General features: G+C 35.3%; 2 protein-coding genes and 1 long non-coding RNA gene across 4 annotated transcripts; 1 reads left to right on the top strand and 2 right to left on the bottom strand.

The window, feature by feature from the left end:
* The first annotated feature begins 4,217 nt into the window (after positions 1–4,217).
* On the top strand, positions 4,218–9,289 carry LOC112001947 (uncharacterized). The gene is made up of 6 exons (XM_024034124.2): positions 4,218–4,888; positions 7,259–7,409; positions 7,548–7,832; positions 7,918–8,086; positions 8,769–8,847; positions 8,938–9,289. The coding sequence occupies exons 1-6, from the start codon at positions 4,290–4,292 to the stop codon at positions 9,134–9,136; spliced, it is 1,482 nt and encodes a 493-aa protein (XP_023889892.1). The 5' UTR covers positions 4,218–4,289; the 3' UTR covers positions 9,137–9,289.
* Positions 9,290–10,121: 832 nt separating this feature from the next.
* Positions 10,122–13,156, bottom strand: LOC136066748 (uncharacterized). Its single transcript, XR_010628222.1, has 2 exons — positions 13,096–13,156; positions 10,122–10,333 (listed from the first exon to the last, which is right to left on the bottom strand). It is a non-coding gene; the product is annotated as an uncharacterized LOC136066748 (long non-coding RNA).
* Positions 13,157–16,215: 3,059 nt separating this feature from the next.
* On the bottom strand, positions 16,216–23,844 carry LOC112001946 (alpha-1,2-mannosyltransferase ALG9). Of its 2 annotated transcripts, none has more exons than XM_024034123.2 (10): positions 23,429–23,844; positions 22,581–22,668; positions 22,139–22,298; positions 21,751–21,920; positions 21,131–21,426; positions 19,629–19,743; positions 19,402–19,540; positions 16,841–17,037; positions 16,655–16,744; positions 16,216–16,587 (listed from the first exon to the last, which is right to left on the bottom strand). In XM_024034123.2, the coding sequence occupies exons 1-10, from the start codon at positions 23,731–23,733 to the stop codon at positions 16,456–16,458; spliced, it is 1,692 nt and encodes a 563-aa protein (XP_023889891.1). In that variant the 5' UTR covers positions 23,734–23,844; the 3' UTR covers positions 16,216–16,455. The 2 variants fall into 2 exon arrangements, with proteins under 2 accessions (XP_023889891.1, XP_023889890.1); XM_024034122.2 differs by having other exon boundaries at positions 21,751–21,968.
* Between the last annotated feature and the right edge of the window lie 2,041 nt (positions 23,845–25,885).

Below are 25,885 nucleotides of genomic sequence, written 5' to 3' on the forward strand. Positions count from 1 at the left end.
AAGCAACCCTATGCTCAATGCTTCCACTTTGAGGCTATGTGGACAAAAAGAGAGGAATGCAAGGAGATTATTGAAGCGATGTGGTGCTTTGGAAATGACTTGAACATGCTAGAAGGGGTAGCTTCTGCTCTAAAAGCTTGTGCCTTTGATCTTAAGGCTTGGAGCTCAGCAACATTTGGGAAAATCCCAAAAGAAATCCAGGAAAAAAGGAAGAAGCTCAGTACATTGATTCAGCTTGACAGAGATGGGTCTTTGGGTGAAGAAGTAAACCAAGCAAGAAAGGAAATCAACGATCTCCTGGATAGTGAAGGAATTTATTGGGGTCAACGCTTAAAAACTCACTAGCTCAGAAAAGGGAGATAGGAATACCAAGTTTTTTTCATGCAAAGGCCTCTGAAAGAAGGAAACAAAATACAATCTTGGGAATCTGGGATAAAGATGGAAATTGGTGTGGGGATCAGGATAGTATTACCAAGGTTGCCATTTCCTATTTTGAGGAAATATACTCCACCTCCTTCCTAAGTCAAATAGAAAATGTAATTGATCCCATCCTAGCCAAGGTGAGTAATGAAATGAATTTAGAGCTTTCTAGAGCCTTTACCAAAGAAGAAGTGGTCTTTGCCCTCAAGCAATTGCACCCCACAAAATCGCCTGGTCTTGATGGTATGTCAGCACTCTTCTTTCAAAAGTATTGGAGTATTGTAGGCATTAATGTCTCAAACATGGTTTTAAATGTTCTTAATTCTGGCATGTCTCTATTTGAAATTAATAGAACCAATATTGCTCTTGTGCCAAAAACTAATAATCCTCAAAGAATGACTGATTTCAGGCCAATTAGCCTCTACAATGTGGTTTATAAGCTTATCTCAAAAACTCTAGCTAACCTTCTCAAAGCTATCCTTCCACATATTATTACAGAAAATCAAAGTGCTTTCATGATTGATAGGCTTATCACTATCATTGTCTTGGTGGCGTATGAGATTATGCATTTTTTGAAACAGAAAAGAGGCAGGAATGATAGCTTCATGGCAGCAAAACTCAACATGAGTAAAGCTTTCGACAGAGTTGAATGGATTTTTATTGAAAATGTCATGAGGAAGATGGGCTTCAATGAAGGTTCGATCAATTTAGTGATGAAATGCATATCCTCTGTGTCATACTCAGTCATTATCAACGACACGACTCATGGAATCATTGTACCTACTAGGAGGCTCAGACAAGGTGATCTGTTATCCCCGTATTTATTCCTTTTGTGTGCGGAAGGCTTTTCAGCCCTAATTCATGATGCAGCAAGGACCAAGTAGCTAAATGGCATATCCATTTCTAGGGGTGCACCAAAAATCACTCACCTCTTCTTTGCGAACAACAACCTCCTCTTTTGTAGGGCCAATGGTGATGAGTGTAACAAGCTGAAGGAAATTCTTGGAATCTATGTGCCTACCTCGGGGAAAAAGATCAACATTGACAAATCCTCTATCTTCTTCAGCCCAAATACTTCCCAAGACCTCAAAGATGAGATCCTGAACATTCTCATGCCAATGCAAGACTCAAGACACTCAAAGTACCTTGGCCTCCCCTCCATCATAGGCATATCAAAAAAGCTTATCTTTGCGGAGATTAAGGAAAAGGTTTGCAAGAAGTTGGCTGGCTGGAAAGGTAAATTGCTCCCTTTGTGGGGAAAGGAAGTTCTTATCAAAGCAGTGGTCTAGGCCATCCCCATTTACACGATGAGTTGCTTCCAACTTCCAAAGAGTCTTTGTGAAGACCTTGAAAAAATGATGAGGAGCTTTTGGTAGGGGTAGAAAAAACAGGAATCCAAAATGGCTTGGGTTAGTTGGAAAACAATGTGTAAGCCGAAATCTCTAGGAGGTATGGGTTTCAGGACCTTGCAGGCCTTTAATCTTGCCTTACTCGCAAAACAAGCCTGGAGAATCCTCACAAACCCGAGCTGCCTGGCTGCTCGTATCCTCAAGAAAAAATATTTCCCCTTCAGTGATATTCTCCATGCAAACTTAGGCAACAGTCCCTCCTTCACATGGCGGAGTATTTTTAACAGCCTTGAAGTCATTCGAAGTGGAACAAGATGGAGAGTGTGAAATGGAAGACTAATCCACATTTGGGACGACAAATGGCTCCCAAATCCCTCAACATACAAGGTCATTACCCCTCCCTAAGCCCTTGAGGACTTTCCAATAGTATCCTCTCTCATTGATCCGGTGTCAAGATGGTGGAAAATCAAGGCTGTCAAAACTCTTTTCTTGCCCTTTGAGGCAGACACAATTTTAAAAATCCCCTTAGGCCATAATCTGCCTAAAGATAAATTCATTTGGACAGGGAATAAGAGGGGTGAATTCACAGTTAAAAAGTGCCTACTTTGTCGTAACCAAACTCCTTGACACAAAGGATGAGGGGGAATGCTTTACTAGAGATCCAAATACTAGGCTTTGGAAAAAAAATTTGGTCGTTAATGGCTTGTTTGGAAGTTTAGAGAGGGAGGAGAGTAGAGGGGAGTAGAGGGAAGGGGAGTAGTGGGGAGGAGAGTAGAGGAGAATGATTCACCTCCACCTTATTTGGATATTTTTAAAATTAGTAAGGGGGAAGGGAGTAATTAGCCATTCTCCTTGTGTGATTTTGTTAATATAATAAGGGTAAATTAGGTAATTTACTTGGTTAATAGTTTATGTACTCTACTCCCCCTCCAAATCTCTCCAATTTGGGGGAATTAAAATTGGGGGGTTAGAGGAAGTCCAAACCCCTCCAAACTTCTCCAAATCCCTCCCCCTCATTCTTTAAAAAACTTCCAAATAAGGTAATTGTATTACTCTCCCTCCCTCTACTCTACTCCCCCTCCTTTTTTAAACATCCAAACATGCCATAAAGCTTCCTGCAAAAATCAAAATCTTCTCTTGGCGAGCTTGCGTAAATGGCCTCCCTGTGCTTACAAATATGGTTGCGAAGGATATGCAAATTTCTTGCATCTGCCCAATTTGCGAAAAGGAGACCGAAAATCTAATCCATGCCTTAATCCCTTGTGACTATGCTCTCTCGGCGTGGTCCTTTTGGCAGGACTGCCCTATTGAGGTACTGCTGAATGCAAAAGACTTCAGTGGCTTGGTACACCAAATCAGCTCATACTCTGTTGCCAAACATCTTGAATTTTTCTTCGCTATCTCCTGGTCTATCTGGTACAATAGAAACAAGCTTGTCTATAATGAGAATGGTTTGCCACCCTTGCAAATCTGGGAAATGGCTAAAAACATTGTTAAGGATTTCCAAGAAGCCATCTCGGTGGACTTTCCCCCTAAGTAGCCTATTCAGAGGGGCTGGGTAGCTCCCCCATTAGGTTATTTCAAAGTAAATGTGGATGGCGCTTCATCCATAGATGGCTGTGGGACTTCTGGTATTGGGGTGATCATTCGCGATGAGGCGGGAAGGGTGGTTGCAGCCCCTTGTAAAGCTCTACCTTTGCATTACCCTGTTGATTGGACGGAGCTCTTTGCAATGGAGCAAGGTGTTTTCTTGGCCCAGGAAATGACTCTTCCCAATGTCATATTCGAATCTGATGCTATCTCGGTCATTTAGGCAGTTTCCCAAGACCTCAATGGTGGTGCAATGGGTCACCTGATTCAAGGTATTCAGTTTGCAAAGTCTTCCTTCTCTTGCTGTTCTCTTGGCCCATGAGCTTGCCCAATTTGCCAAATGTAATCATGCCAACAACCTTTGGAAGGGTGTTATCCCGCCATTCTTAGTTCATCTAATTCAATCAGGCCTAGGATGAATTTGTATGCTTTTAGCCTATGTTGTATTCCTTTTATTGTGTTAATGAAATATAAGTTTCTTCTCAAAAAAATCATATATGATAAAAAATATTTTAAAACTTTAGGTGTGATTAATGAGACTAATTGGCTTTTCTTTAGAAAACACAAAAATCAAAGAAAAAAAGATTTTCTTGTCTCCCACCAGCAGCTGTTTGATTTGATCTTTTGAATTTTGAAATCTGACATGTGTTAAGCAAAGGATATAATAAATCCAGAGTCCAGACACAACAATCTTACCTAAAATGGAAATTATTGTGTTTGTCTGATCTTATCGCGAAGACAGCATACTGGTCACGGGATAGGATATGAACATCATTATCAGGATTCTGATTCACGTGGGATCTATTAAAATAAAAAAAATAATGTGGGATCTTATTGAATCCGGTATAGTGCATTGAAGATTTGATGTAGTACTGGCCTGGAAGTGGATGCCCTGCCCGCCTTAAATAGTGACACAAATAACAAAGTGTTATGAACCTGTCACAGACACAGCTCACAAGTCACAGCTTAATGGCCACACCATTATCATCCTTCAACTTCAACCCTTCAACTTCAACAAATACAAATACAAAACCCCTTCTTCAAAACCCCCATTATACTTATACCCACTTTTTGTCAAACTCTCAAACCCAAAACCCAGACCTAAAACTCACTATCACAGGGCCTTCTAGGCTGTGTGGCCATGTCCCCATCAGTGGTTCCAAGAACTCAGCATTGGCCATTCTGGCTGCCACCCTTTGCTGCTCAGGCACTTGTAAGCTTAACAATGTCCCCAATGTATCAGATACTCGAGATATGGCTTCCATTTTGACCTCGTTGGGTGCCCAAATCCATGTCTCTCTGTCTCAATGTGATGGCCAATACTTGGTTAACACTGATGGGGTCCACTCCCTCGAGCCTTGTTCAGATGCCATTCGCAAGATTCGAGGTGGGTTCTTCGTTATCGGGCCTTTGCTGGCTCGTTTCGGCGAGGCCACTGTCGCATTGCCCGGCGGCTGCGACATCGGGGCTCGCCCTGTCGACTTGTTCATTCGAGGCCTTCGTGCTCTTGGTGCTATTGTTTATGTCAGGTAGGGGTAGGCGTAGCTTTCTTTCTAAACTCCTCATTTTCCATTTCTTGCTTATCTCTACTCTAGCTATGCTACAGTACTTCTTTTTGCTCTTTTCTTGTTTCGGTCTTGTTGATATCAATCACTCGATTCATTCTAGAAAGAACACAATTTGCTGACTTGTGCGACCGCCGAGTGGTCTACATTTTTCGTTTTGTGCAGCAACCCACCACATTACTTTGCTCATCGCACTAGATATTGGGGGCGTAGAAATGCTTAGAATCATTTTAATCATTATTTTGACACTATCTTGCGCGCTCTCTCTCTCTCTCTCTCTTACTTGTAAATACGGTTTACCTGTTAAAAATGTAACTTTCAACTCAATGGCATGCATTATTTTAACAAGTGGAATTGAGTTTTATTATCGTTATGCGATTTTGGCATGTTGTGTGCTTAATTGGCTATTGCACAAAATATTCCTTTTATGGTGCTGAAACCTTTTTTATTTTTTTATTTTTTTGCATATGATGGATTGGGTATATTAATATCTATCCTTCATTAAAGTTCTAGGATTCTTTTCTTGGATTAAAATCAATTTGTTGGCAAATTATTATTTTGAGAAAGGGAAATGTGTATAGCAGATTAGCAGATGTGAGAAATTAAGATTTAGGGTCTGTTTAGATACCGTTTATTGCTGAAAACGCTGTAATAAAATAATTTTTAAACTATGAATAGTGCTCGTGGGACCCAGATTTATTGACTCTTGTTGCATTTTCCGTACTTGTGGGTTCCGTGAATGGTGCGCAGGACCCAGGGAAAAACACAAAATGCTTGCCGTGTTTGCTATGCAAATGCACACTTAGTTTTGATGAACTTTCTTCCCAAAGAGGCTTCGATTGTCAAAATTGCAGTAATGTCCATTGGATACCTTCACATAGGTGATAAGACAGTGGACGCATTTATAATATAGCCGTATGGCTGTAAATAACATCACTTTTAAGTGGGTTTGTGTCTTAAGATGGCCTTGTCATGTGGAATTGTCATGGGCCTCATGGTTCCCAACATTCCTTTTCTTACATTGTCTGTCAGTGTAATTTTAAGGAATTCAAAACAATGACTTGAGAGGATTAGAGTGATGGATTCCAAACTTGAATTATCTGATTATCTCACCCTTATAAGTTATAACATGGTCAATGATGTAAATTTTTTATGGATGAGCTCAATCATTAAGTCATTATGAACATTTTTCGCCATGTCATAGTGATCATACTGCAAATTGGTTAATTTGGACACTATTTGTTTTTATGTATAATGGACTTTGGAAAATGCAAACTAGTGTAACTGCAAAATTTAACCACAAATACTCAAGTTAACTGGTACTGTAGGTTGTAAGGTCAGTTCTCTTCTAGTTTACAGTTGGGCTCATCCAAAAAAGTTAAGAGTGGGTTGGAATTAAGTGATGAGATCATAAGAGTGGATAGAGATAAGATTCCTAGGGTGTAAAATGGTTCACAAATCAAAGTGCATAGGCTAGCCCCGCATTGTCACTTTGAGTTGCCTACTTCTTGTCTATTTTATTTTTTATTGTCCCATCATAGTAATCAACACTTTTGAGTAGTTGTACTGTTACTTTCTTTATGTAGGCTTAGGTGATGGTTGAAGTATCACTTACTTTGAATGGAAGTTTTTCTACTCCTATTCACATGGGGGTTTTGGTATTTAAGATTTGGGGCTTAGGTGTTGTGGGTTATATGGTGAAAGGTGTGTCACTCGTCTTCTGGTATTGTGAGTGACTTATGCGGTAATTTATGCAGTAAATCTTTGGAAAACTACTAGGATTTGAATGCATCATACATTCAAGAAAATGACTGCTAATATTATCTAGAAAATTTTTATCGACTTCATATGATGGCTGCTACTATTCCTTATATAATAGATTTTTTGGAGAACCTTATCAACTGCTTAGATGATAGGTATACAATTTCCCTTGGTTCCAAAGACTAAGCATTAATCATGCAGCGAACTGTGTAATCAACATAAGGACCCAGAAGAAATAAAGACTCCAACAATCCCTTTAGCTAAGAAGGTCTCAGTTGGGGGCCATGCCAATTTTATGGTTTCAAATTCTGAACCAGATTTACGTTATGAAAATCAGATATGCCTTCTTCTGTAAACCTTCCCAAACTGCTGATCATGTTCCTAATAAAATTAAAACTGATCTGGGTTCAGGCCACAAATGAAAAGACATTTGAAACTAAAAAAAGAAAAAAAGCGAGAAGAAGACTTGCCAGTTAATGATAAACCTACTGTTAACTGTTAATAGGATCTTATTGCATTGGAACCCACTAACATGCAAAGAATCCACTAAGTATCATTTGTGCAATATTACAGGAATGGGAAAGTTCAAGCTCGTACAGAGAATGGCAGAGGATTGGTAGGGGGGAGATTCCAACTTGATTACCCCAGTGTTGGGGCAACTGAAACTCTTATGATGGCAGCATGTATGGCTGATGGAGTCACTGTACTCTCAAATGTTGCCCAAGTATGACATTAGCAATCTCACTGATTTTTCTAGATTTTGGTTGTGAAGATGGTGGAACTTATTAATGAAATTAAGGTGTTGTCTAATGGAATTAATTGAAATATTAAACTGAGTTCTTGGCCCAAAATTTATCCACAGGAACCAGAGGTGGTTGATCTTGCTTGTTTTCTAACAGAGAGTGGGGCCTGTATAGAGGGAGCAGGAAGTGACCGGCTTATTATCAAGGGAAAGTGTCAATTGAATGGTGTTGAATGTACTATTTCACCTGATCGCATTGAAGCAGGCACCTTTATGCTTGCTGCAGCAATTACTCGCTCTTGCATCTCAGTGTCACGTGTCATCCCTTCCCATCTAACATGTTTGATAGACAAACTATTAACTTCTGGTTGCAAAATCAGACAGTGCAACCATGACACTTTTGAGGTATATAAAATTTTTGTAGTTATGTTTTTGTTTTTATTCTCATTTGGTTTATTGCTTGAGCTATTCTAATTCATCGGCATTGTAGATTTCAGCAGCCTCTACAGATGTTAAAGATTTGCGAGGTTTTGATATTAAGACAAGCCCATTTCCTGGGTTTCCTACGGATCTTCAACCTCAAACAATGTCTCTACTCACCACATGCATTGGTTCTAGCATCGCGGAGGAATGCGTATTTGACAAACGCATGGGTCATGGTATGTGGTAAATTAGCTGTCATGGTGTGGCATTGAATACTTTTTCACCAGCAGATTTATCATTTTTCTTTTTGCAAGCAAATTTTTTAAAAGGGCATTCAAACTCAAGTTCAGTTTTTCCTGCCTAGAAATGAATTTTCCAATTGAAAACTGGAATTTGTTTAACTGGAATTTGTTTCTGCCAGTGAGCTCTAGCTCAAATGAGTTTTCCTTCCATAAGAACTGGTGGAGGGTAAGGTTGTTAGTTCAAATCCACTAGGTGCATGTCTAACCTACTAACCAAAAAAATAGTTGGAACATGCTTCCAAGAATGTTTTTCCTATAAGATTGGAGGAGCATTATGATCTAAAAATGCGTGTGCGCGCGCATGTGTGTTTGATGCTTGTTGTGCAGATGGTATGGTGCTGCTTAGTACTTCATCTACAAAATGTGGAACCATACAGTGGTTACATTGTTACATTTTGTGTCAAACCTTTTTTTGTTTTTTTGTTTTTTTTTTTTTTTTTTAATTTAATTAAAGATGCCTAATGAAAAGAGAGTCTAGGCAGAATAATGCTTATTATGTTTTATGCATCCTTGCCCCAAATGTTCATTCTTTTGCAAATTTCAAAAGCTAATATTATAAATACTTCAATATCTTTCATGAACTAATGTCTCATGTTTATTATCTCTTTTGGAGTAGTAAAAGAACTGCGTAAGCTTGGAGCAAGAATTCAGCTTTGTGGGAGCACTGCTCTAGTTTTTGGGAAAGATAAAGGGAGGTATATTGTCTTAAAACAATGATTGTGTAATGCTTGCCTCATCTTGAGATTTATTAGATGGAGATTCTTTTCTTTTTTTTCCTTTTGCAGTCCCTTGCATGGTTCTCAACTAGTTGCAACTGATTTAAGAGGTGGGATGGCACTGGTATTAGCAGGATTGGCAGCAGAAGGAACTACAGAGATCAGTGGTGCTGCTCATATTTACAGAGGTTATGAGAATTTAGAGATGAAGTTTCAGTTTCTAGGAGCTGATATCAAAAGATTGATTCCCCTTGCATGTACATACTAGCAGCCACAATACAAGCTTCATAATGTGGAAAGCAATGCTAATTTTCTCATTTTAATTAGAGTCTCAGGTGCCCATAGAATATTTGTTAATGGGTCATTTTAGGAAAATTGTAATACCACTTTTATAGGAAATATAAAAAGTTGTCATAAAAGTAAGTTACTTTTTTTCTTTTTTCCATAAAATAGTATCTAAAAATGGTCTACTAATAAATTCTCTTAAGGCATTCATTAACTTTTTCATTTTAAATTTTGAAATCAATTTTATGTGGAAATTGGTTTTTCCATTACCGATTACCAATTTCCTTTGTAATATTGATCCATTTAGTTTTGCATGAGAGATATTAGGTCTTACTAGCAATAGGATCTTATTAATTTATTCCATAACATAACTTCAGCAGCATGGACCTCTTATTATACAACGGGCCAAGCATCCTTTTTTATATTTTTTATTTGTATGATCATATGCCCTGCTCCCCTTAGAAAAACAAATGGTAGCCTATCAGTGCTGGTCCAACAACGATAGGGTTATTAACTATATTTAGAGGGAAGTGCAACTCACCCCGTAAGGCAGATAAGAGTTAACTTTAAGTGCTCATAAAGTTAATCAAATTTTGCCTGTGTAGTGAATTAGATGGAGCTTACAGTTACATGTGTGACCCTGAAGTTTTTTGGATAATTTTTTTGGTCATCATCACTTGGTCTAGTTAATATGTTGAAAGTATTGATATTTCCAGTTTCAGAATTAAGTCTGACATTAATCCACGGCTCCACCAGTACTGAAGTTGACCAACATTGTAATTGGACTTATCAATGGTAGGGTTTCCAAGCTGACAATGAACAATTAGACCATCAATCAAATTAAGTTCAATCTAAACAATTTTTCTCGCACAGCTTCTGTGCATTAATCTCTTACCAAGAAATCTTTCAGATTAATCAATGATCGGTTCTTTAATACCCTTGTTTCTACTCAATATAACTTGAGCCAATTGAGGAACAAAGTGACCTGATATTTATATATGTTAATAAAACGTAAGTAACATCAGCTAAAACACTGGTCAATACCTTTATCAAATCAATAAAATTGTACGTATGATTGAAAATGAACCTGTATACCTCGCTCCAGCCATATAAAAATCCCTATATTTGTATCGTGGAAACCTTTGAAGCCACTCTGATAGAAAAGCACAACCATCCTTGGCTAAAATGTCACAAACCCCATAAGAAACCAAGAAAAGAAAAAAATTAAAAAGTAGATATGAAACTTTTGTTTAGCTAATATGTGGGTGAAGGGTGAAGGATGGAATTGAAATTTGTATTGTTGACTTTATACTTTGTTGGTGTGGGTGTGTGTTTCAAACACTTCATTTATTGTTATGAGTCTCACATAGGTTAGAATGCTTTGGATTGTGTTTATATGCCACTGTTTATCTCAGTTAATATCTTAAAATAGTCGGCCTAGTCTGGACTTGGACTTTATTCATATCACATGAGTTCCAACTAATTTTTCTTGGGTTTTTATTTTCTTTCAATGACAATTTGACTGACCCGTTGGTTCTGCCCATTGGAGTTTAGCTTCATTGGTAAGAAAAGTCATTACTTTCCTTTTTTCCAGCCCACTGGATATTTAACGTGTTTGGTGACCGTTTGGATGAGCCATTGGATTTGTCAGTGATTGTTGGGTCTGCCGGTTAGAGTTTAGCTTTGTTAGAAAGCCAACTTATTATTTTATGGACAGAGTCTAGTTATATAATTAGTTATAGGTTAAAATTACAACATTACTCAATAAAATAAATATTATTATATAGTTTGAAAATCCAACTATTAAATTACATGTTCTTTACGCTCTCAATACATATGTCAAATTTTGTGTCAATCAGATATTTTTTACTATATAATCTATAAGCTTATATTTAATGCATAATTTTAAACTACAAAAATTTGCAATTTAAACAATTTATTGATAGTATAGTTATTGATATTTAATTTTCTAGAAAAGTTTGCAATCATAGAGGATATTAGAAGAAGATGTAATCCAATGGTGGATTTATTAAAATTCATCTTTAATAAAAAGATATTAAGGTTGTAGTTTAAGACTACAACTAATTTTGTAACTAAATTTTATTTTTATTTAATTATTTTTTTGTGCTAATAAAACTTCCACTAGAACTCGCATTGTTCACACATTCTTTCTTTGCTTCATTAGTAGAACATCTTCTGCTCTTCCTTGTTCTTCTAGTTTGATCTAGTCTTCCTTAGTAGAAGACCAAGTTCTGGTCTGCTCTTCCTTAGTCGAAGACCAGGTCTGCACTTCATATTAAGTGCAGACCACACTTCATATTAAGTGCAAACTACACTTGCTAAAGGAAAGGCATAGTACTAGGGTTATTCTTGAACCTTTGTTGTTGGGAGTGTGTTCATTGCGAAGGTTGATGTTATAGTCTAATTTTGGAAGGTTGATCGGCCAAGAGAGTGATAAGCACCAAGTTCTACTTTGAGTGGCACAAATCAACTTTTAGAGACAACACTTTTACATGATTCTATAGCAATGTGAGATTGTTCCTCTCTTCCTCTTTATTTTGTTCTTGCTAATTATTTGGGATCTTATTTGTGAAATCAAAACTTGTTTTTCATTAGAGTATTTCCAACGTACTTTTCATGAGACCACCGGGGAATCCAAGAAAAGTAGATTTGCATTTGCAACTTAACAAAAACTTCTCAATAATTGGATAGGTTTAGTCAAACAGAAGCAAAGCATCTACCTAATGCTCTGAAAATTCAGTGAAATACAATGCTTGAGTATGGATTAAGAAAGCCATTTGATATATATATATATATATATACAATGGCGGCTCTAGCATATATTTTTAGGGGGGTCAGTAAGAAGATGTATCTTGGGTAAAAAAAAAAAAAAGTGAATCTTGCGGTCTACATGATTTCTTTATTACAAAATTTTTCATAATACGTAGTAGTAAAAGAATAAAAGATGAGAAATACTACATCTGAAACATTTTCACAACACTTTTCCAACAAATTTTACCTTATAAGTTGTTATTAGTTTTAATTTAAATTCACTACTGAAATTACTTTTTTTTTTTCTCATTAGTAATAACTAGTAACAATTTGCTAATTAGATTTTATTATGAGCGTATTATGAACATAGCATTCCTCATATAAGATAAACTATAAGTTTATTGCATATTGTTTATTAATATGATGAAGATAATAATTATTGTTATTAAGATTAAATCTTAGAAATCATCTATTGTTTTTAAATACAATCAACATATGAATTATCATTGTTAAGTGAACTCCAAGTGAGATCTAAATACAATAAACTTTTATGTATTAGTTTATTTTAAATTTGTTAAGATGTAAATGATTTTTTTTAAGATTTAAGATGAAAAAATTTATACTTTTGTTATTAGGTTTACTATTTTTCCCCCCATATTTTAGATCATATTGGTTTTTATTTTTATTTTTATTTTTATTATTATTTGTGTGTGTGTGTGTGTGTTTAAAAAGACCAAGATATTGTCTAGATGCTCATATTCAAATTCATTTAAGCTAGGCTTAAAAAAAATTTAAGTTTAGGGGGTTCAAAATTTATTTTAGGAGGATCAAATTAATAAAAAAAAATTATATAAATTTTTTTATTTTTTTGGCCCAGCTCAGGGGGTTCATTTGAACCCCCTGGGCTGCACCTAGAGCCGCCCGTGTATATATATAAGCCTGTTAACCACCAGCTTCCATGTTTCTAAAATTCTCAGAAACCAGATTTTGCAGATACATGAACCACTCTTGTATTCTGCACATTGATGGATTATTAGCAGTCAAGAAACAGAAATTTCGACAACAAAGCCCATGCAAACAAGAAGAGTTTAACTAATTGGAGTTAAATGTAAACTCACTGTATATCTATTTAAACAGAATCAACTTATAACAACAATTGAAGAAGCTTACCACTATTCCACGAATAAGTTCTTCCCAGTGCCTTTGTTGAGGATCACAAACCCAGAGTAGTATATATATAAGCCTGTTAACCACCAGCTTCCATGTTTCTAAAATTCTCAGAAACCAGATTTTGCAGATACATGAACCACTCTTGTATTCTGCACATTGATGGATTATTAGCAGTCAAGAAACAGAAATTTCGACAACAAAGCCCATGCAAACAAGAAGAGTTTAACTAATTGGAGTTAAATGTAAACTCACTGTATATCTATTTAAACAGAATCAACTTATAACAACAATTGAAGAAGCTTACCACTATTCCACGAATAAGTTCTTCCCAGTGCCTTTGTTGAGGATCACAAACCCAGAGTAGTGAGCAAAGCTCACATTCTTGGGCAGACCTGGCATGATTGCAATCCTATCAGCAACTTCTTGATCCCCCATAAGGAGTTCCCACCACAGAAAAGGAAGAAGATATTGTCACAGAGCTCCTTTTTATTTATTCTTATTTTCAATTTTTAGAATGGGAGATGCTGATGAAGTCAAAAGATCGAAGTAGTCGTTTCCCAATTTTACTAAATGTCTATGAGTCCTTATATTCTGTTGTATTTCTACATACCCACCGACTCCCTTTTTTTTTTCTTGAGTTGTCAAACTTTTATTGATTTCTTTCTTTATATGAAACTCCTAAGTCCTAACCTCTCCTCTCCTCTATTGATAGAAGTTGAGACGAGTGGCAACAATGGGAAGCAAGGAAAAAGAAAGGGTTAACTGCTGAAAGTGAAACTATGTTTAAGAGTTATTTAAAAAAAAAAAAAAAAAAAATGGAGCAAGATTTAGGTACAGTACTTATATGTTGTTCTTTAGGTTTTTCTCTTAAAATTCTGTCATGTTACTTTTTCCTCATGAATAAAAGAGTATTTTTTAAGTTAAGTAATCACATGGCAGAATCTTAAGAGGAAAATTTAAGGAACAACATCTAAGGTACTGTACATAAGTTTTGTAAATATATATATATATATATATATAGAAAAAATAAATCATAAAGAATTACGTACAAAAGAATATGGTTTATATTTATTTATGTATATTTAAGAGTTTATAACAAAATGAATAAAGTTTAGCAAAAAAAAAAAAACACACAAACACAAACACAAACAAAAGGAATGGAAGTAAATAAATAATAATTTACTATTATGACTTTCATTTTTTTTTTTTTGTTTTTTAATCTTCTCAAAATAGGTCTAAAATCAATATTTGATCTGGATAAGTCATAAATGTTCTTTTCAACTATGGGAGGAATTTTCCCAAAAAAAAAAAAAAAAGGAAAGAGATTTCTACATTAATCATTCTATTTCTTCTTTGTTCAATTCCCAAATAAGGGAATACAATACATAAAGTATTTCTTAAAATTTCATTTTACTTTTCGTCTCTCTTAAATAAGTTGAGTGTTCCCTCTTAAAAAAAGAAAAGAAAAAGAGTTGAGTCATGAGTGTTACCACTTAGTGACAGGCAAACAAGCTTTGGTAATGACAATGTGGTGGGCAGGATATAGCCCATCTGGACTACTGCAAAATAAGTTAACGAAAATTATAGTACAATACCCGGAGGGATATTACTATTTTTTATAGGTATCAAGAAAATGACAAAATTTCATTGATTACACATAAGTTAAACTCGTTAAACATCCTATTAAAAAAAAATCGTTAAACTTGTCATATGGTGTAATTCCTCTTATTCTATGCATCTCTAAATAATAATAATAATAATAAAATCTCTAAGAGTTTCATTTATGAAGCTCGTGAATATATATAATTAGGTAAATTTTAGGCAACTACCATGAGATGTGGATCAATACCAACTAGGTCCAAGACTTCTCAAAATTAACCAATTTAGTACCTAAAAGACAACTTTGTCCCCCAAATTGCTTAATGCTATTATCTCTTCTAAGTCTCTTCTCTCTTGTCCCTTTCTATCACTGAACCATGCCACCTGCAAAACCCATAAGCCTTCACCGACGCCAACAACTGCATTGAATAGCCATCACTGCTAAAGGTTAGTTTAGCATCAACTCTCTCTCTCTCTCTCTCTCTCTCTCTCTCTCTCTCTCTCTCTCCTATTTTCTTCCCACCCAAAAACAGTAACATCAGCAACAACCCACAACTACCACCATCTCAAACTCAATGCAAAACAAAAGGATAAAAAAGAAAACTACTGAATGTTTCAAACAGTGTTCGCTGGCCACCCCAAAGTCAAACCCATCACCATCGCAAACCCTCACCCATATCCATTAACCACATCAAACATTTCTTGAAACACATCACAAACCTCTGCTCATGACCACCCAAATCAAAACAATCCAAAAACTCACAACAAACCATACCAAATTCACGACCACCCAAGCCACATGACGACCACATATCTTAAAGGTCACCCACCAAAATTTAAATCCAAACCACAAGCACTAGACTCGAAGACATCCTTTCAAACATCAAAAACCACAAAACCCAAATCAAAATAGCAAACCCATAGATCTACAAATAGTATGCCCAAAATCCCATTTTTCAAACCCATACCCAAATCATCCGAACCTAACATCCAAAGGAAATCTGTGGGATTGCTATTTTGATTTGATTGTATGGCCATACTATTTCACACCCAAATTTAGAGAGGGACAGAAGATTATGGGTTTCGCCGATGACTAGGGTTCAATGAGAGAGAGAGAGAGGAATGAGAGAGAAGAGAAGGATATCACTTGGGTTTGGTAAGAGAGAAAAGATAAGTAATGGCGTTAGCTATTTAGGAACAAAGTTGTCTTTTAAAAATTATGTTGGTTAGTTTTAAGAAGTCTTAGACCTAGTAAGTATTAGCCCAAACCTTAAGGGTAGTTGTTTGGAATTTAACTATATATAATAATTAGAGTATCATAAGTCAAAGAGAATGACAGGTTTTAAAGGTGGAATAATGATCCCCTACATTTGAAATGGATCCATTTTATGATTCAAGTAGTACAAATTTAGATGTGTATTAAATGTCACATCATTTAAAAATTTTAAATGACATGGCAAAATACCCCGAGTGAAACGGAAAGGAGAGTATGGGAGAAGCTTGTGAATTTAGAAACCTATAGAACATAAAAGAATTACATACACATAATAACGTCTGGAACATACAATAAATATATAAATGGACCAGTCAACTCAATTCCAGTGCAGAATCAGGTAAAACCTTTTAAGTATGAATAGTTAGCAATCTCATTAGCAAAATTGGGTCAAATGTAATTCCGGATTTTCTTCCTCAGTGGGTAAGGTATCAACGTTACCACAAACCGCTAAGGGTATGGTCAAACACACTTCAAGACCGGCCAAATCATTTTGGTATTCTTCTAAGCAGTTTATACATGCCAAATAAGTTCTTCTCCTGCCACAGGTATGGGATAAAAAATGACCGAAACATGGCAGGTGAGAGCTCCCTGTCCAGGTAAGGCAGTGCTGCCACGGCCTGAAGAAGATACATAAAATTTAGTATAATCATGCAAGGAAAAGTGAAGAGAAGAAGATTGATTTACCTCCCATGTTGACAAGTCACTTCCACGAGTATTGTAAGGTCGATTAAGCTGCAGCTCAACCAGAAAAGTACATGCCTCAAGATCCCGGAGCTGTAGGATCAAATGGTGGGTCATTAATGATATAATGGAAAGGGAAAACAGAACAAGTTTTGGCATATCAAACAATTTCTAGGGCAGTTTAATTACATATTGCTCATCCGATGCCTTGTTCTTATTATTAAAATATGGTGGTGCTGCTGCAGTCCCTCCTAGGGTAGAATTGAATGGGAATGGCAGAAGACCTTGGAACCCATCATCAATCCATCGGACTTCTCCCACATAATCAGGAACAAAAAATGAGGATGGAAATCGGTGCCATTCACTTCCGACGCATAGTACAGAACCTGCAGCATATAGGATCCAAAACATAAAAGATTTCGATGTGGAATTTTTTTTTTTGTTGGTAACTTAGTCTAATTTAATTTTGGAAACAATTGTATTTTTATTGGTCAATTAGGTTTATTAGTATTTTATTTAGTGTTTAATTTTGGAAACAATTGTATTTTTATTCAATTTCCTAAAGTCAATGGTATTTTTGTAATTATTGGGATTTCCCAAGTCATTTAAAATTAAGTTTCCTTAGTCAATTAGAATTATGTAGTCCAAGTAGTCTATATAAGCATAGTATTGTACTCCTATGATGAGGGAATTTTTTTTATGATGAATATGGTCTACATGGTTCAAAACTATTGAGACAGCATTTAGATCCGGCTCTTCTCACACTTTTCTGTTTCACTCCAACATAACCCACTCATGAGTTTTTTTATAATATAATATTTTTATTTATTTATTTTTATATTTGAATTAACCAATGAAAATATATCCTTGAAATCTCAAATAAAAAAGAATAGAAAAATCATACTTTCATATAATATCTTAATTGAATTGTCTCAAAATCCTAGCAACAATCTAATTTATTCTATAGAGATTTAAACTAGATTTCTTTTCTTCTTTTTTTGTGGTAATATGATAATTGGGGGTAGGAGGACTTGAACCCTAGAGAACACCAGGGGGTGCTAACCAATTGAGCTACAAGCGTCTTGCCATGAACTAGAATAAAATCTCTCTTGATATTGTTCCAATTATCTCCAACCAACCCCAAATGCTAACTCCTAGAGGATATCTCTTGCTTGGTGTTGTCTCCAAAAGAGCCTAAATGCTGACTCTAGGTTGCCTATCTTTATTTGTTTGTTCTTTAATTTTCATGTTGCATTGTTTGGTTTTGTCCTGCATCAGATTCAAATGGCTTTATCACCTTTAACCTTTCGAATACCAAATAAATGATGTCCTTGGAATTGATGTGGTCTTTAAAATTGAGTTGTCTTTCCTATTCTCATGGCAGTTTATCAAACTTTAGTTCCCACTGACAGTAATGTGTCAGAAAAGTCGCTAAAGTGACACCAAAACTTGATGTAGTACGAACTAGGGATTTGTCTACGTTTAGTTGTGGTGGGTTTAGGGTTAGGAAAGAAGAAGAATTAGAAAGAAGTTAGGGCTGTTTAGGGTCGCTCAAAACACTCAATTTTATTTATCAAATCATTCTATTTTATTTGAATACAATATATATAAAGACTCTACTTGAACTAGTAGCCTACTAGCATTAGGACTACTAAATAAAACCTAATAAATACTAACTTGGACCCAAAGTAAATAAACCTAAGATACTTAGAACACCTTAGAAGATTCTAGACTCAACTAAATTACCAAAATACCCTTAATTCACAGGAATTGCAGAAATTACAGATTTGCCCCTCAATATAAAACTGACCATAACTAATAAAATAAAAACCCAAATTAAAAACTGTTTTAACCCTAAAAGACTCATACTTAGACCATTAAAAGGGCACGTCTTTCGCTTCAATTGGACTTCACACGAGGACCCAATAAAATAATTCTTGAATAGGCGAATTTGAAAAGTAATAACATATTAATCTTCCATAACTCCATCATACTCCTGTTGGAAGAAACTCGGCCTTGAGTTTTAAGGTGTAAATTACAGAAAGAGTAACAAATAATTTAGGGAGAAGAAAATTTAGAAATGCTATTACAGAATTTCAAAGAAAATTCTTGGACACTGATATCTGAAAAAATAAACTGAAAACACATGTTTTAAAACAAAAGGAAATGTAAGTCCTGAATAAAACGACCATTAAGAAGCGTATGTTCCTAAGGCTACCATATCAATCGGACAGAACATTATTACTAGTAAAGCTATATTATGTTAAAGGGAACAAGAATACTAGATCATCCAGGCTGGTATAACTAGCCTATCTCTTAGTAAGTGTCATCACAAAAATTTAAAAGGAAGCACTTTACTGCATTTTAAATTTTCAAGAAATGTAAAATTGTTACCAACCAACATGTACTGTCACGCCTTTAGCTATTCATTTCCTATACCATTTCCATTATAAAAGAACATTGAAGCCAGAATATCAAAGCTACCTCTCATTTAAGACTTTCAAAAGAATACTAGGACAACTGCTTAGAACATTCCTTCTTCATCTTAGGATATGTAAGTGTGTGTGCACACACGCACGTGCATTGGGAGTTGGGGGGGTTGGCATTGTTTCCATGACTTGATAGACAAAATTACCCTAAACCTCACTTCTTTTAATGAATTAAAAGGGGTTATTTAGTGAATTCCTTGATAATCTCATCACCAAGAGGAAATAGTATCAGATACATATAGGCAAGATATTGGCTGTTACCCGTTCCGGCATCGTAATGATGCTCTAAAAGCTTGTAAACCTCCAGAGGAGCAGAGTAACCATGAATCAATGAAAAAGTACGAGCATGGGAGGTACACAATATGAGGCTAAGAACCACAGGTCGAAGTAATTTGGCCATCTGCATATATACACAAGAAGAAATTGACCATGGGTGAGGACTCATTATCATATACTGAGAAATGAATGGGAAAATAGAATACACTTACCACAACAATCAGGGAATTATCAGTGGGATTATATTTATCTCGGAAAAGATCAGGAAAGCTGTCGATGACAGCTGAAGCAGCAACACAAATAAGTGGGTATACTGGATAAAGGAACCTACAAATGTAGTTAGAAAACAATTATCATCAATAATATTTCCCCTGCACTCTTTTAATATAATACTGTAGGTTAAATGGATCTTGATTTTCTTCTGATTACAGAACTTAGGAGACCTGAGCAAGAGGTTTGAAATTCAAAATTAATTATCGGAAACAAAGTAGATGATTCATAAATGCACAAATAAAAACCTTTACAGATACCTGTAACATTATTAAAGAAACAGCCCATAGAAACCAGATAAGAGTACCCTTTTGCAGCCTTTCCAGTAATTTAATTTATAACATTACATGAAATAGGTTCATGCCATACACACAAACAGGCCCATACTTATCCAAAGATTTTCCATTCAGGTTCCAGAGATAAATTAAGATCGTTGGATTCACTTCCCAAGTAAATTAAGATATTCATTTTCCTAGTTCTTGACCTACATATTATCAAAAAAAAAAAAAAAAAAACTCTTATGCAAACCATTTATGCAATCAGTTATGATATATGAAGAAGGGTCAACATAAAATGTATTATCAAGTGCCATAAGTTAGAGGGTGATGCTTACAGTAATTCAAAGAAGTAGAACATCAGAAAATATAATTTTTTATATTTGAAAAAAATCAAAATCAGGGAAGAAAAACTATTGAAATGGACTTGTGTCTCATATATGGACTCCCACTCAATTTTGAATGGTAGACCTATCCAAACTACCTGACACTTCTATTCATAGATGCTACCTTTACACTAAGACACCACCATTTCTTCAATCCTTGAACAAGAAATCACCTCTAACCTCCATTTTCAATGAGTAAAGGTTGTAGAAAAACATGAATGGCATAAAGGTGAATTAAATACATCAACGTCTAGATTGGTTAGAAAAATATTTACTCCATGCTAAATGCAAGTTACTAGCTGAATCTGCTTGATCTCAAATTTTCTCTCCAAACTTAGGGATATGAGAATCTTGACTGACACTAGCATGACTATCTGTAGATGTGGTTTTACAAATGTGGGTTATACATGTTTTCCCCCTCCCAAAAAAAGGGGCATGGACCACTAACTAGTACATATGAATACCTTAATCCACCAACACAAGATAGTGCTTTCTTTCAAAAAAAAATGGAACAGTTGAACCACAATCAAGCTTGCTAATTGACAAACATAGAAAAATTTCAAGTACATAATAAATGATTGTTAATATTAGTGGTTTTGGATAGCAAATGACAAGATTATAATTTTAGCATTGAAATGAAAAAAAAAATGTCAAGACACACAAATGTGCATGGGGTGGGGATAGAAGGTATCATCCAAATCCACAACAATTTCTTCTTCTTCTTCTTCTTCTTTTTTTATTTTTTTTTTTAATTTTTTTTTTCATAAAGTAAAATTATCAAACCTTTCTTCTTTGTGTGGCTGCAAAGACATAAATCCCAGCCAAATATACACTGGTGAGACCACAATCAGCAGGTCTGGGACATACTTTTTCCTTGCAATTGGCAAAATTCCCAAGAACAGCAAAGCGAGAATGAAACAGAAGTTAAAATTATTAAATCCATTCCTCAGATAATATAATGGCCCTTCAGTCCCATACAAATGACTTTCACCGCCTCCTGCGACATTATATAGCAACAGATTCAACACAGATGATGTCCATCGTCCATAGTAGTAGTAGTCAACCAGTAAAGAGACTGCCTGCAAGAATTCCAAATATCTAACATTGTAATGTGCATGCCAAAAGTTACTTAATACGAGATTTAATAACTCTATCAGTGCCAATTGCTAAGGTACAGGCATGTAAATAATAGATCCATGAGACTGCCTGCAAGAATTCCAAATATCTAACATTGTAATGTGCATGCCAACAGTTACTTAATATGAGATTTTTTTTTTTTTTTTTGATAAGTTACTTAACATGAGATTTAATAACTCTATTGGTGCCAATTGCTAAGGTACAGGCATATAAATAATAGATCCATTAAAGTAATATCTAATGATCAAAATTAATGATTAACTTACAAGAAGAGAAAGGGAGGTGACAGCCCCGGTTACAAATGCTTGTTTAAACCTTCTAGCCAAAGAGTAGAATGTGACTGGCAGGAAAGCCAGGATTGAGAATGGCCAGCCAAGGATTACACCAATAGCTGCAACTGCAACTGCCATTGCAGGTTTCTCTAGAAGAAATAGCCCTGATGAAAGAGAGATGGCATACATAGAGAATGAACTTGGCAAGAAACCTAGCAAACAATGTCAAGACAATGAAATATAAAAACCAAAGTATAATGGAGCAACTGAAACTCCAAATTATTAATACTTGACCAAATACAAAAATATAATGCATCACTAAAGACAAAAGACAGAAGCACAAATTGAGGAACAACGGAGACTAATAGAAAGGTCCACCCACTTGTGCTAGCGAAAAAGCAGCCACTGGTTAAGCATAACATTGCAAGTGTGTAACAAGCAAGACGTTTTCCATACTTCCTGGAAAGGGCTACTACCAGAACAGTTTCTGTGATAACAGAGAGGAGACCTAGAAAGAGTCTTACAGCATAGAATACTCTCACCTGCCATGGGAAAGATATTGGTTCAAGAATATGTAAAAAATAAAATCTAAAATGCACTTTTTGCCCCTCAAATATGGTCCAAGTTTGATTTCTGTTTCAAATTTTAAAAACTTTCAATTTCACCCATGAAAGATTTAAAAAAAAAAAAATCAAACTTAGACCACATTTCAGGGACAAAAAGTATATTTCAACCTACTAATAAATAAAAATTGGCGTTATAAAGTATCACATATCAATAAAATATCAAAAGAATAGCAATCCAAGGTTATAGAGAAATCATACTCTTTCGTCGCCAAACAACCAGGAAGCTGGTCGGCCAACTAATTCATGGAATAGAATATATAAGTATGATCGCAGTGCAAACTGGGAACTGCAGGAAGTGTATATGTTATAACAATACTCAATGTCTTAAATGAAAGTCATGTTAAACTAAGAAATATTTCAAAATAATTCAAGAAAGCTGGAGAAACAATAGTCTAACTATTCATCTTTTGATATGTAGGATTTGAAACTACGATCGATGCCAATCCACCGCACCTTTGCAACTACTTTTTTTTTTTTTAATAAAAAAAAGATATATTTTATTGCAAAGAGACTAGTGGTTGAAAAGAATTATAAAAGAGCAAAATTATATACGGAGATAGAGGGACTCTATGAATTCCATAATGGAGATGCTATTAGTGAAGCCCTATGCACGAGACCAATCAAACAAAGAACCAGTAAACATAGGCAACAATTGAGTCCCTGTACTTTCCACATCCTCAAACCTAAGACAGTTTTGTTCCAGTTAAATTGTCCACATCAAACATAATGTAACAAAGTTACAAATGTCCAACGAATTAACTGCGGTGGATCAAAAAACATGCAACTACCTTACTCCTGATAACCCAATTTCTAAACAACAAACTAATATATAACCTTAGAAGAAAAAAACAGGGAAACATGAAATGAAAAAGGTACGATAAATCAAACTTAATCATGGAGGCATGAACAAAAAAAAAAAAAAAAACACTAAAGTTATGGTGGGTGCGTGGGGGTTTGCAAAAGAAAGCAAGATTAAGCAGGAAATTAATCGAGTCGGAGGAGGGAGTTATTGATTTTTCAAATAAGATTGAGTTGGAGGGAGGCACCTGTACTCCCAGGTTTGGAAGCCAGATTTGTAGAGAAGAAAATGGAGAGGCTCCCAGTAATTGAAGACCTCGTCGCAGTCGTGAATGATGTTAGATGTGGCGCTCATGTAGCGTAGCGTTCCTAGAACAAACAAAGGCAACAACCACCTCAATCCCTCTTCTCCTCGCGTATTACCACCACTAGAAGAAGGCTTGTCGTGCTTCGTGTACCACTCTCCTACTCCTCCTCCTCCTCCTCCTCCTGATTCCGATGTCGCAGGATCTGACGCTGCTACTGCCCGCCTCTGCCTCGTCGATACCGACATCTTCACTCTCTCTCTCTTCCTCTCCTCAAATGATGCTCTCCTTCCCCTCCAAGCAAACCTATTTTTTTTAGTGCAGAAGAGACTCTTTCCTCTTTCCTCGTTCTTTTTCTTTTTCTTTTTTAATAATTATAAAAGCCAAACAATTTTGTTAGTTAGCAACGTTTCCAAACTATTAAGAAAACTAGCAACTCGAGTCTTTTTGACTTGATTTCCTGTAGCAAATCGAGTTTAAGAGATTCGATTTCTGTGTGTTGGCAATGCTGAGGTGGACTAAAAGATCCACGTGGAACTCGAGTCTTTAAGACTCGATTTCCTGTTCACTATCTTCTTCCTTCGTTCTTTTTTTTTTTTTCTCTCTCTCTCTCTCTCTCTCTCTCTCTCTCCATCTACCTGAACTCGAGTCTTTAAGACTCGATTTCCTGTTCACTATCTTCTTCCTTCGTTCTTTTTTTTTTTTTCTCTCTCTCTCTCTCTCTCTCTCTCTCTCTCCATCTACCGTCCCACTCCCTTCTTCTAAGCCCCCAAAAACCCAAGATAGTTCTTCCTTCTTCATCTAAGTCCATTTCTCAAAATCCCAAATCCAAATCATGATCTCAATCGGAGCAAAAATCCAAACCCTAATCTAAATCCATTTCTCAAAATCCTAAACCATTTCTCAAAATCTCAAACCCAAATCACGATCTCAATCAAAACAAAAATCCAAACCCAAAAATCACGATTTCGGCACCGGAGCACCATGGGTTTGACGATCTTGGCATCGGAGGAATATTTTTTGTTGTGGGTTTGTGTTTTCAGTTCTTCCTTCTTCATCTAAATCCATATCTCAAAATCTCAAACCCATTTCTCAAAATCCAAACCCATTTCTCAAAATCCCAAACCCAAATCATGATCTCAATTGGAGCAAAAACTGTTGTGGGTTTGTGGTTCGTGTTTTCTGGGGTGGTTTATAGGAGGGAACTCGAGTCTTAGAAACTCGAGTTCCACGTGAATTTTCTTAATCCACCTCAGCCGCGCACTTCATGGCTATAGTGAAATCGAGTCTAACCGACTCAAGTTGTTACTTTCCTAAATAGTTTGGAAACATTGCTAACTAACAAAATTGTTTAGCTTTTATAATTATTAAAAAAAAAAAAAAAAAAAACCATTGGCAATTGCAAATGAGAAATGTAGGGGAAAAGTACCATCAAGGCACAAAAAGCTATTATTAGAACTCGACTTTGTTTCAGAATTGCTAATTTTTTTCATGGTCTATTTGAATCATATAATACAAAAAGCTAAAAGCAAACCTTTTATTATTATTATTTTTAATCTATGTTTAAAAAATGGTTCATAATCTTTCAAATGTTTCTATATAATCCATAATCTTTTAAATAAATGCATATCCAAAAAGTATCTATGTGAATAGAATTTCTATTTGAAAAAGTATGAAACTATATACATAAAAAATGTGTAATACAAAGTTAATCTCATTCGCATAAGAATTTTGATACATATTTGCTAAAAGCAATATCCACTCACTAAAAATTCTAAGAATGATAATAAATATCATCAACTTCTAGCAATAAGCAACTGAGTTTTGTTAAAACATTGTCACAATATTTAAATTTATACAATGAACGATGTCATATGCTACAATTGAAGCTCCACATCAAATGCCTTCATCCATACATATCAATTTTATTTTTTTCATTTATACTTTTTTTTTTTTAATCATTCTACATGAGTCTAGGTGCAATGTCTAGCTCACTTAATTTTCAATGAACACACATTTTAGGCAATAAAAGGAAAAAAGAAAAAGAAAAACAAAAAGACGTGTCATCGAATTTTCCATTAGATAAAGTATAAGTTTCGAAGATTTAAACTTAGAAAATCAATGTTCTCTAGGTAACAAATAAAACATCTTATATCACCATTACAACTTTGCAAGCATTACTATCATCTAAAACTCAAAATACGTGAAAAAAATTTTGGGATGTTAAAATTTAGTTGGAGTATTTTAGACATTACACAATAGAGTATTTTAAGAATCATAAACTTTCATTAGAGTTTAACTAAGAGAATAACAATATGCCATATTTGCTATTTTCCAAAATATTAAGGTGGAAATTGCTTGATTTTAAAATTTTAGGAGAAATTGTGAATTACCCCAAAC

The sequence above is a fragment of the Quercus suber genome, unplaced genomic scaffold (genome assembly GCF_002906115.3).
Source record: "Quercus suber isolate HL8 unplaced genomic scaffold, Cork oak 2.0 scaffold_45, whole genome shotgun sequence".
In the NCBI taxonomy this organism is placed as follows: domain Eukaryota; kingdom Viridiplantae; phylum Streptophyta; class Magnoliopsida; order Fagales; family Fagaceae; genus Quercus; species Quercus suber.

Bases quoted from the DNA above. Each gene is read 5' to 3' on its own strand.
- LOC112001946 (XM_024034122.2), bottom strand. From the start codon at position 23,733: ATGTCGGTATCGACGAGGCAGAGGCGGGCAGTAGCAGCGTCAGATCCT. The intron at 21,969-22,138 runs GTGGGTGGACCT...ATTGTTTGCTAG, and splicing joins CTGCTTTTTCGCTAGCACAA to GTTTCTTGCCAAGTTCATTC. The intron at 21,427-21,750 runs GTAAGTTAATCA...GAATTCTTGCAG, and splicing joins TCACCTCCCTTTCTCTTCTT to GCAGTCTCTTTACTGGTTGA.
- LOC112001947 (XM_024034124.2), top strand. From the start codon at position 4,290: ATGAACCTGTCACAGACACAGCTCACAAGTCACAGCTTAATGGCCACA. The intron at 8,087-8,768 runs GTATGTGGTAAA...CTTTTGGAGTAG, and splicing joins TGACAAACGCATGGGTCATG to TAAAAGAACTGCGTAAGCTT. The intron at 8,848-8,937 runs GTATATTGTCTT...TTCCTTTTGCAG, and splicing joins TTTGGGAAAGATAAAGGGAG to TCCCTTGCATGGTTCTCAAC.